This window comes from Giraffa tippelskirchi, chromosome 13, assembly GCF_054371585.1.
Source record: "Giraffa tippelskirchi isolate mGirTip1 chromosome 13, T2T-mGirTip1v1.2.pri, whole genome shotgun sequence".
Lineage (NCBI taxonomy): Eukaryota > Metazoa > Chordata > Mammalia > Artiodactyla > Giraffidae > Giraffa > Giraffa tippelskirchi.
Genome location: NC_137287.1, coordinates 103,382,458 through 103,394,877, shown reverse-complemented (window position 1 = coordinate 103,394,877; position 12,420 = coordinate 103,382,458). Strand labels below are relative to the sequence as shown.

General features: G+C 47.0%; 1 protein-coding gene across 11 annotated transcripts in view; it reads right to left on the bottom strand.

Annotated features, from left to right (window-relative positions):
• TTLL9 (tubulin tyrosine ligase like 9) overlaps positions 1 to 12,420 on the bottom strand; it is a 51,032-nt gene that overhangs the window by 22,862 nt on the left and 15,750 nt on the right. For all 11 annotated transcript variants that reach the window (XM_081559553.1, XM_081559548.1, XM_081559550.1 and 8 more), the window contains 2 exons: positions 9,246 to 9,357; positions 8,362 to 8,547 (listed from right to left, as the gene is read on the bottom strand). In XM_081559553.1, the coding sequence (XP_081415679.1) occupies positions 8,362 to 8,547; positions 9,246 to 9,357 (298 nt within the window). The remainder of the gene's footprint in view (positions 1 to 8,361; positions 8,548 to 9,245; positions 9,358 to 12,420) is intronic.

Here is a 12,420-nt window from a genome sequence, read left to right as displayed (position 1 = left end):
ATCAGGGTGGTTGAGAACGGAAATCATCTAATATCTAGCCTGCCGGACTGTCATTTCTAAAAGCAATCATGATATTCCCAGTCCCATATGTCTTCCACAACCTTATTATCCTCCACCTTCCATCAAGAGCAGAAATAGCTGTCCCTTCTCCTTGAATCTGTGTGAGCCTATAGGACTGTCTCAGCTATTTTTGTGTACAGCAGAAGCGATCCTGTGTGAGTTCCAATACTGGGTCATAAAACGCAGCACAGCTTCCACACGCTTTCTCTTGGAGGATGGTCACCCTGGGAACCCAGCCACCATGCTGTGAGGAAGCTCAGCGCACATGGAGAAGCCCATGTGAAGGGCAACTGAGTCTCCCAGCCCTCAACCTTGGCTGAGCTCCCGGCCAGCAGCCAGTCCCAACTTGCCAGCCGAGCTAGTGAGCCAGCTTGGCAGTAAATTCTCCAGCCCTCGGTAAAGCTGCCTTGATAAATGCTGGAGCAGCCATAAGCCCAGCTTGGAGACTCGTGAGCTACATCAGAGATGACTGTTGTTTCAAGCCTCTGAGTTTTGGAATGAAGCAATGGAAACCGAAATTTAGGGAAACAGTTCCTAACAATGATAATGTTAGCAGCTAATATTTCTCAGCGATGAACCAGGCACACAGATTTCACACTCATGTCCTCATTAAAGTGTTTCAAAAAACTTGTATGTAGGCATTAATATCCCCATTTTGCAGCCAAGGAAACCAAGGAACAGAGAGGCCAAGCCCTCTGCTCAAAGTTACCTAGCTTGTAAGTGACAAATCCAGGCTGGTTAAATCTGTGTTTCACAAGCCTAGGGCTCACTCAGCTCCTGCAAAATGTGAGGGAGTATGCAGAATTAGGTGATAAACATGGTGTCACTTCTGGGAGCATCAGTCTTACTTGATGAATTGGGAGGAAAATATTTTTATAGTATTTTTATTTAAAGATATGTTATTGATTGGGCTTCCCTTGTGGCTCAGCTGGTAAAAAATACACCTGCAATGCGGGAGATCTGGGTTCAATCCCTGGCTTGGGAAGATACCCTGGAGAAGGGAAAGGCTACCCACTCCAGTATTCTGGCCTGGAGAATTCCATGAACTCTACAGTCTATGGAGGTCACAAAGAGCTGGACATGACTGAATGACTTTCACTTTCATGTTATTGATTGGAAAACAATACAAGTGGATTATTAAAATGAACCCAGTTTGATTTTGTATCACCTGCAGCCACTGATAGCCTTTCATCCCTTCCCTGCCCCTGCCATGCCCCTGGGTCATCACGGGTCATATTCAGTGGGTGTTGCAGATGTGGTTGGTCTCTCCCCAGCAGCCATTCTCTTTCCTTGCCAACGGAACCCCATTTGGGTCTCCTCTTCCCCATGGCCCCGCCCTCTGGGGAGGTCTGAGCTCTCACAGTGGTTCCACGCCCCTGCCACGTGATTGGTTCAGGTGTGAGCTGGCAGGATGGCAGGGGAAGTCTGCCGTGGTGACTTCTGGGAATTTGTGTCTTCCTCTGAAGGCCAGAAAACCAGGGTATTCACTTATTCCCGTGGCAGGTGGAGATGTGAGGGGGTGAGTTAGGGCTGCAGCAGCCTTGTGACTGAGAGGAGCAGTCAGCCCACTGAACTGGGAGTAGATGATAAGGTAGAAGTGCCTAACGAACCACCCCTGGATTCGACCTTCCATCATCAAAGGAAATTCCCTGGGGTCTGTAAATTTGAATGAGGAAAATCTTTCATCTTTATTTTCATTAACCCGTGACCAGATTTTCATGTTTCCTTCCATTATAAATGCAGGCATGAAATCCTAGCAGTGTTAGCCAGGGCTGTGACTTGGCTCTCAAAAGAAATCACAGTTATTTTCACATCGTATTACAACTGTTGCTGATATATCTGTCTCCAAATACTGTTTATACTCGTTACAACCTCGAAATTATGGTAACGTTGGGCCTGCTGCTAGACTCTCTTTAATTGTTAATGAAAAGCACATATACTCCTACAGCATGAGGAATGTGCTAATAGTTTGTGGCTGCCCCCTGAGAAGTGCCCGCAGGACTCTGACTGCAGTGCTGCAGTGAAGCCCAGCCCTGCTGGCCAGGCCAGCAATGAGGGTGTAGGGACATGAAGGCTGGCCCACTCCTGGGACACAGGGGACTTCGGACAGCAAACTGGGCTTGAGGCCTCGCTGGGCCTCACTTAGCTCCCCTCAGGCCACACTTCCTTCACTCTCCCTCACTGGGGTCAGGCGTGGTGGTGTGTCAGCACCCCTAGCCTCTCCCGGCTCCCTCCCCCTTGTCCCACAGGCCACACTCTGCCCTGTTGAATCTTGTCTTGGCGTCTATTTCTCAGAGGACCCAGACTAACACAGTTGGTAACTGTTTTACAACATAGTTGCTTTCTTTTACAGTCAGACACACTCTATGTTAGGCTTCTACAAACCCTGTTCTGTGATGGGGTCCACACATTTCACCAGATGCCAAAGAGACACAAGGCATGAGAACAGCTGGGAGCCGTTGCTTCTTGTCTGAGCTGCTGTGAGCTGGGGTTTTCTGTTATCTGCCATCCCAAACATCCCAACTCTTAGGAGAGTTCAGTGAAAAAGTGTGAGAAGTGCTGGTTGGGGTAAATCGACATAAGAAAATGTTAAAACTCGATTTTTACCATCCTATAGTTTGGACAGAAGCCCCCAAAGCCCAGAACAGCCCGGTGGTCGCCCCAGATGCTCACAGCCCTTAGTGAAGTGTCAGACCACCTCTGTGGACACACTGAGAGACTGACAGACAGGGCCCTGAGTGCCTAGCACCTGCCCTCCCAGCCACACGAGGGAGGCTGGAGGAGCAAGCATGGTCCCCATGAGCTGGGTCCTGTTCATTTCCTTGTCAATCCAGAGGGCCTGGGCTAGTGGGAGAGAGAGCGTGCTCAGATGGAAAAAAGTTTGTATTGAGGTGATTTATACACTAGACTGATGGGACAGGAAGGCGGGTCCCTGTATGTGTGCACTAAGTCGTGTCCGATTCTTTGTGACTCCATGGGCTGGAGCCCGCCAGGTTCCTCTGTCCATGGGATTCTCCAGGTAAGAATACTGGAATGGGTTGCCATGCCCTCCTCCAGGGGATCTTCCCGACCCAGGGATCGAACCCACATCTCTTGTGTCTCCTACATTGGAAGGCAGATGTAGTAGGGTGACATGAAGGGGATGACACTGTCTGTTCCCTTTTGACTCAGCTCAACCCTCTCCTTCCAAGACTGCCCTGCCCCCACTGAAGAGGAAGATGAAGGCTTGCAGGCCCCAGGGAACTGTACATAGGAGACATTGAGGGAAAGGCAGGCTGGTCGCTGCCCCAACTGGCCTGGCCACAGCAACGATGTGAAAAATCTGGTATATGAGTGGATGACAACTGGCCAGGTCACAAAGGCAGGCCTTGTGAGAAGAATAGAGGGATTCAAGGGGCTTTCTCCCTCTAATTTCCAAATTTAGGGCAACGTCCTATTTTTTTTAACATTTCTCCGCACCAAAGGGATCCAAACAACAGGAGCCCAGAGCTAATGATCTGGTTCTCAGACTGTGGCACCCAGACCAGTAGCACCCTTATAACCCAGTGTGATGGTTAATTTCTTTTTTTTTTTTTATTAAATAAATTTATTTATTTTAGTTGGGGGCTAATTACTTTACAATATTGTAGTAGTTTTTGCCATACATTGACATGAATCAGCCATGGGTTTACATGTGTTCCCCTTCCTGGACCCCCCTCCCACCTCCCTCCCCATCCCATCCCTCTGGGTCATCCCATTGCCCCAGCCCTGAGTATTTGTCTCATGCATCGAACATGGAATGGTGTTCTGTTTCACATACGATAATATACATGTTTCAATGCTATTGTCCCAGAACATCCCACCCTCACCTTCTCCCTCAGAGTCCATAAGACTGTTCTATGCATCTGTGTCTCTTATTCTGTCTCGCATATATGGTTATTGTTACCATCTTTCAAATTCCATATATATGCATTAGTATACTGTATTGGTGTTTTTCTTTCTGGCTTACTTCACTCTGTATAATGGGCTCCAGTTTCATCCATCTCAATAGAACTGATTCAAATGTATTTTTTTTTTAATGGCTGAGTAATATTCCATTGTGTATATGTACCACAGCTTCCTTATCCATTCATCTGCTGATGGACATCTAGGTTGCTTCCATGTCCTGGCTATTGTAAACAGTGCTGCGATGAACATTGGGGTACATGCGTCTCTTTCAATTCTGGTTTCCTCGGTGTATATGCCCAGCAGTGGGATTGCTGGGTCATGTGGCAGTTCTATTCCCAGTTTTTTAAGGAATCTCCACACTGTTCTCCATAGTGGCTGTACTAGTTTGCATTCCCACCAACAGTGTAAGAGGGTTCCCTTTTCTCCACACCCTCTCCAGCATTTATTGCTTGTAGACTTTTGGATAGCAGCCATTCTGACTGGTGTGAAATGATACCTCATTGTGGTTTTGATTTGCATTTCTCTAATAATGAGTGATGTTGAGCATCTTTTCATGTGTTTGTTAGCCATCTGTATTTCTTCTTTGGAGAAATGTCTGTTTAGTTCTTTGGCCCATTTTTTGATTGGGTCGTTTATTTTTCTGGAATTCAGCTGCGGAAGTTGCTTGTATATTTTTGAGATTAATTGTTTGTCTGTTGCTTCGTTTGCTATTATTTTCTCCCATTCTGAAGGCTGTCTTTTCACCTTGCTTATAGTTTCCTTTGTTGTGCAAAAGCTTTTAATTTTAATTAGGTCCCATTTGTTTATTTTTGCTTTTATTTCCAATATTCTGGGAGGTGGGTCATGGAGGATCCTGCTGTGATTTATGTCAGAGAGTGTTTTGCCTATGTTTTCCTCTAGGAGTTTTATAGTTTCTGGTCTTACGTTTAGATCTTTAATCCATTTTGAGTTTATTTTTGTGTACGGTGTTAGGAAGTGTTCTAGTTTCATTCTTTTACAAGTGGTTGACCAGTTTTCCCAGCACCACTTGTTAAAGAGATTGTCTTTTCTCCATTGTATATTCTTGCCTCCTTTGTCGAAGATAAGGTGTCCATATGTGCGTGGGTTTATCTCTGGGCTTTCTATTTTGTTCCATTGATCTATATTTCTATCTTTGTGCCAGTACCATACTGTCTTGATGACTGTGGCTTTGTAGTAGAGCCTGAAGTCAGGCAGGTTGATTCCTCCAGTTCCATTCTTCTTCCTCAAGATCGCTTTGGCTATTCGAGGTTTCTTATATTTCCATACAAATCGTGAGATGATTTGTTCTAGTTCTGTGAAAAATACCATTGGTAGCTTGATAGGGATTGCATTGAATCTATAGATTGCTTTGGGTAGTATACTCATTTTCACTATATTAATTCTTCCAATCCATGAACACGGTATATTTCTCCATCTGTTTGTGTCCTCTTTGATGTGATGGTTAATTTCATGTGTCAACTTGACTGGGCAATGCTGCCCAGTTGTTTGGTCAAACATTTGTCTAGATGCTGCTAAGAAGACATTTTTAGATGTGATTAATATCTACAATCAGTAGACTTTAAGTAAAGAATATCATTCTGGATGATGTGGGTGAGCTTCATTCAATCAGATGAGAACTTAAGAGCAAACCCGAAGGTTCTGGAAAAAGAACAATTTTGCTGCAAGGCTGTAACAGAGAAATCCTGCCTGAGCTTTCTGTCACCACAGTTTAGACTTACCAGCCCCCACAATATCACACGAGCTAATTCCTTACACACACCCCCACACACATACACACACACCCTAACGGTTCTATTTCCCTGGAGAGTCCTAACTGCCCCATTTGGGAATTTGTTAGGAATGCAGATTCTCAGGCCTCACACCAGGCCTAACTGAATCCAGTAGAGTGAGTGCTTCAATCAACTCTCCAGAGGATCCTCATGTATGAGAATCACTTCTCTACAGTCTCATTACTCAAAGTGTTGTCCGTGAACCAGCCCCAGTGGCATCACCACAAGCGGTTAGCAATGCAGATTCTGAAGTCTCACCCAGACCTGCTGAGAGGGGCTCTGCACTTTAACCAGGTCCTCAAGGATTTGTGAGCACATACAAATTTGGGAAGCATGGATCCAGTGCTCCCCAGGGGTAGGGGGGAAGAGATGGTGTTGCCTGGACTCTGTGAAATAGCAATAAAAATGGTCAACTATTGGACATCTAAGTGCTAAGCACTTTATACAGCTTATATAATTCATGTATACAACCCATGTAACTTCAGTGAATTATCTCATAACCCTGTAAGGCAGGTGTGTCCGTTAAAGCCATGTTACAACTGAGGAAATGGACTGAGAGTGGTTGTGTGTGTGACCTGCTTAGGGTCACACAGCTCATAAGTGGTGGCTCAGAATTAGAACCCAGGCTTCTGACTAGAAGCACCCACTCTCCACACCCCACACCCTAGACAGGGAGCCTCAGAGATTCAGGAGAGAGGAGACACACACACACACACACACACAAACACATGCACGCACACACAAACATGAAGCCAAGATTCCTCCTCTTAATTACAGCTGTCGTTGTGTCTGCTGCTAACAAAGGCCGGGGGCTGGGAAAGGAATCAAATTAATGTGCAGTTGCTTGTTCCCAATTAGCACAAATTACCATGTGTCTGAGAAGATAATATGGGGAACTGGGATCCGCCCCAGTGGGTTGCAGCGTTCCTCTGCTTAACACCCTTCCAAGCCCTTCTCACTGGCCTTCCCTTCTACCAGGGAGGGGGATGAGCCTTCCAGCCACATATTAAGAGGCCTGAGTAAATCCTGGCTCAGTCGCCTTTAGGAGCATCCATTGTTTTTTGTCAGTTTCCCCCTCCATTCACGTGTGTGTACCTGTGAGTGCATGCATGCTAAGTCGCTTCAGTCGTGTCCGGCTCTTTGTGACCCCATGGACTGTAGCCCTCCAGGCTCCTCTGTCCATGGGATTCTCCAGGCAAGAGTACTGGAGTGAGTTGCCATGCCCTCCTCCAGGGGATCTTCCCAACCCACAGATTGAACCTGTGTCTCCTGCACTGGCAGGTGGGTTCTTTATCACTAGTGCTGCATACCTGTGATATCAGCTAAATCTGTATTAGCCAACACTAGCCTGTCCTCAGCCACAAGAAGGACTGCCCCCTCCCTACCTTACCCCTAGCTCCGTTCCTGGGGCCCAGCATGTTCCCAAATCCAGAAAATACTGGGGGGCTCTGATAATGCCATTCAAGGCTATAGTGGCATTGTTTTGAGAGTCCAGCCCTGGCACGAGGAAGGGCTGAGGGGCTGACAGGAGCTCTGGCACCCTTGCTCTCCTCTCAGTTTCTTGATCCCCCAAGGACTCAGATACAAGGCCTTTGTGCTTGCAGTTCCCTCCTCCTGGACTGCTCCTACCTCCGCCCTTCTCCAGGCTGACTCCTCTGTATCCTTGAGATCAAAGCTCAATCCTTTTTTTTTTTTAATTTGTTTCCTTTTGTTTTCAAATACTAATTCTTACAACACCAACAACTATCATTCAGTGAGGACCTAAGATATGCTGTACTTTTGTTAACCCATTTAGTCACACACCAACATTATGCAATCGATAAGTGCTAGAGTGATTCTCACTTTCCAGATAGGGAAAGCAGGACACAGAGAAGTAAAGTAATCTGCCTGAGGTCACACAGCTAGCAGGTGGCACAGCTAATATTTGAACCAAAGGGTTTGGCCTCAGAGCCCAATCTCTCACTTCTTCAGAGAAGCCTGCTGAAGGATTGGAGGAAGTCCTCCTGCTGTTTCCTCTGCCAGCACCTTTCTCCTGATCAACATTTGCCACAACTGTAGCCACACATGTATCCTGTATCTGGGAGCTATCTCCCCACCATCCAGTTCTGTGCCTGGCACATGGCAGGTGCTCAAAGAGCATGTGTGGGATGCCTGAATAAATAGGTCTCAGGCTCCTCATCTTTATAACGGGGCAGATAATACCTCCTCCCAAGGGCCATTATGAGAATGCAGGCAACACAAGCAAAGCCTTTCTCACGGCCTGGCCATTGTTTTCATTCAAATCAGAAAGCGATTTCTCTGGGTTCCCTGCCTTGGGGTCCTGAGGCTCACTTGTTTATCTAGTGAACATTTGTTGAGCATCTACTGTACATTTACTGAGCATATACTGTGTACCAGCAGTCACAGGTGCTGAGTCCACACACTGCAGAGAGAAGGAGATGTAGTCAGCCCTTTGGGGAAAATCAGATGGTGCATCTAAGGCTGAATTTCCAGGCAGAGTCCTGTCCAGACATGTGCCAATGAAGGAGCCCTGATCTAGTGCCTAGGATGCCCCGACCCCCAGGCCTCAGCACTGGGCACTCACAGGCTTCATGATCCAGGTTATCCCAGGGTTTTTGCGAAACTCCTCCACAAATAGGTGGTACTCGCAGGGCATCTCAAAGGTTTTGGGGAAGAAGTCGCACTTGGCTGCCTCCAGCTTTCCTGCCTCGCGCTCCAGTTGTTTCCGGAATCGCTTCAGGTTCTTCACCATGTAGTTCTTACGGGTGAGCTGGGCAGCAAGATGGGCAGGCAGGTCACTGGTGCTCGTGCTCACTGCCCTGTCTACCTCCCAACGCCAACATCCCACCAACCGCGGCCCTCAGCAGACCCATTCTTTGCAAGGTAAGAGTAATAATAAGAGCAAATTTGACTGAGAGTCTGCCAGTCTATAATGATCCCGACTAGGTAGTCAGGGAAACTGAGGTTCAGAAAGGTTGTCAGTTTCCCAGAGCTATCCAGATAACAGGCAGCACAGGCAGGGTTTGACCTGGGGCCTGTCTGACTCCAAAGTCCTTGTTCTAACTGCTAAGCTGCACTAACCTTTTCAAATCTCCCACCTTTGTTCTCCCGCTCGCGCCCGTTCCATCTTTGTGGTCTGGGTCTTCCCAGTTCTTCCTTCCCATCTCTAGACTCCAAACAGCTCAACTTGCCTCATCCTGAACTCACACAATCCCTCAAGCATCCTGCTTGCTCCTCCTTTGCACTGGAGGCCAGCTAGCCCATGACCTCAAGCCCCTCTCCAAGGCAGTCTTGTTCCTCAGATCTGAGATCCCTACTGCCTCACACTAGCTCATCATGGATCTAGTGCACATACCCCACACCTGGCGTGTAGCTCCAAATTCCCTTATACTTCTCCATTCTCATCCCCGTGTCCCCAGCCAGCCCCTGCTCACTGCCATGCTCAGTCCCTGAGCCCACCCGGCTCACCTCGTAGTGGTTTCGGAAGTGACTGATCCGCACGTGCTCACCCATGTAGGTGTGGTCGAAGTTCTCCCGAAGCCAGCTGACATCACACCAGTAGAAATCCCACTCCCCTTCACTGGAGGTGGGGGTGGGACAGAAGTTAGGACTGAGGACCTCAGCACTGCAGGGGGTCTGGGGTGGGGTCTGCAGCCTGGGGAGGCGCAGCTGAGAAGTGAGCAGCTGTGCGTCCTTCTGGAGTCTCAAGGAGGTGGCTTTGAGCCGCTGCTGCCCACCATGTACTTGGTGAGGCCTGTGAAAACTACAGGCCTGTGAGAGTGAAAACTACAGAAATGTTCCTACAAAAATCCAGGCTGCCGGCTTCCTTTGAACAGTCAGCAGATCTCAGATCTGGCCATACTGAGCCCAGATGCCTCTCTCCCCCAGCACTCATCACCATAGACAGGGCATACCCTCTCCAGATCACAGTCCCCACTATGCTACATGGTCCACGACAACCTGCTAACCTCACCTGCTCCTGTTAACTGCCGAGGTCCTAGAAGCATCCACATAGCCAACTCTGAATTCACATTACCAAGCAGTGGAATTAGATCACATCTGTAAGCCCTTCTCAGTTCAAAAAGCTTTCCTCTCACTGACTCTTCCAAGCAGCCCCCAAAGTGCTGTGATCATGTCTGGACCCCTAAGATGGGGACAGCCTTGCTCACTGAGGACACAGCTGCCTCAGGACTCATACCCAAGCCTGCCTGCCTCCTAATTTTGATCCATTTCTCACCACCATGCCAGAGAGGGGGACAGAAAACTAGACGGAGCTACCGAAGTCGCATAGCAGAGCGAGGTACACACAGGAGATGCCTGAAAAAGGCAATGAGTGACAAGAAATAAAACACCATGATTACTTTCAACTTTTTTAGTAAAAAATTAGATGTAACCAAAGCCCCGTGTATATCCCTGCCTGATTGTACCTCCTATTCTCTTGTCTCAAAGGAAGCCATTAGCCTGAACTTGGAATCATATCTATGAGTGTCTTCATAGTTTCACCATGGATATATGTGTGTATTCATACATGGCACATGGCATTGTTTGGCACATGCCATGTATGAATACACAAATATATACACAGTAAATGTATATATACATATTAGGTTCTGTTATTATGTCCATTTTAAAGATGAAGAAACTGAGGCACAGAGAGGTTAAGGAACTAAGCTATTAAGTGGGCAGAGCAGGATTGGAACTCAGGCCATCAGGCTCCAGAGTCCAAACTCAGTGAACAGAACCACTCTTGTCTATTTCCTTTGACAACTTGCTTCCCTTTTTTTCTTACCAATCTTTTGTTTTGGGTGAATGAATAATGGATGAATGAATAAATAATGCATTATTCATTCATTCTTCTAACAGACAAGCGTTGAGGTTGTCTTGGTGTCAGAGACAATGCTGGGTGCAAGGATATAGGGGGAAGAAAAACACCTGGCCAGGTGGTGCATACAGTCTTGTGGGGCAGATAAATAAACAAGGATACAAATGCGCAACTCTCTAATGAGGAATTAGAGATGAGTAATCCAGCTGGAGGCCATGAGGCAGGGCAGTTAAGAGACCTATGTTAGGTGGAAGCCACCCTGTGGGGCTGATATGTCAACTTATATCTGAAGAGTAAGGAGAGACAGCCAGATCAAGGGCAGTGGGGAGAGGGTTCCAGGATATAGAAGAGCAGGAACTGAGGTCTTGATGTTGGAAAGGATATGAAGGATATGAAGAAAAGCCAGAGTGGAGGGACAAAGGTCAGGGATGACACTGTAAGTGGAATAGGGCCTAACAAGCAGGGCCTGTATACCTTGGTGTGGATTTTAGATTCTTTTATAATTCTAAAAGTTTGTTCATTTGTTTACCATCTTCATGTTTATCATAATCAAGCTGTTCTTCAGTTCCCAGGGAAGTCATTAAACTGCTCAACAAGGCCAAGAGGGATTGAGGTTCCTTCTACCTTCCCGTTCTACCATCCTCAACATGTCTTCATGCTCATCATCTCAGGGTCACAAGATGGTTGCTGCTATTCCAGGCATCATGGTCACTTCCTTTGTGGGAAGCAAGGGAAGGGACAGCTCTGGCCACATTTGTTCCAAACTCTGACCTAACAGGCTTGTGGTCTGAACTGGGGCCTCATTCTGTCCAGAAATACCAGACTCCAGCTTAGGTCCTAAGGACAAGGCCTCACATTCACTGAGCCATGTCTGGTGTAAATACCCTGGCCTCTGGCCCTTGATGTGAGGACTCTTGAGGCTATTTGGGATCAGCCAGGAAACAACTCATTTCATGGGCTAGCCAGCATCAGCACCAGACAAACCCTCAAACTTTTTCCCACTTGATTATGGAACAAGGCTGAGAAGGGACAGGGGGCAGCCTGAGGTCACAGGGAAGATCAGGACAGTGCCTTTTCCTATACACTTCCCTTGCCTCATTCTCCACTACATCCAGTCCTTCAAGATCCAGGGAAGGAGAGTTCATTCCAAGATAAGTGTGCTACATGAGAGAATCAAGAAGGAAAATCCACAGCTGGAAAATCCCTGTAGCTGCCATCATCACCACCATCATCACCACCATCACTATATCACCACCATCACTATCATCAACACCATCACTATCATGATACCATCATCACCACCATCACCACCATCACCACCACCATCATTATCATCACCACCATCATCACCTCTATCACTATAATCACCATCATCACCAACATCATTATTATCATCATCACCACCATCACCATCATCACCATCATCACCATCACCACCATCATCACCACTGTAATATTCACCCAAAGCACCAAAGAGAGAACTCTGCCATCTTGGATTACCTACACCACAACTTGGCACCAACAGCCAATTTCTAAATTTTTTGTGGGATGATTTAGTCAAAATCTGTCTCCCCTACTAGACTCCAGCACCAGGAAGTAGGAACCATAGATTCACCTATTCACTCATTTGTTTCTTCATTTACCAAGAGGCTGCTAGAACAGGGAGGATGAGCCTGGGATTCTGCAGACAGACTAGACACAAACCTTAGTTCAAGCCCTTACAAGATGAATGACCTCGTGGTTGTTTTTTTTTTTTTAACTCTTTTTGTCCAATTTTTCTCCTCAAGAAAATGGGGATAATAATAGCACCTACTGGAAGGT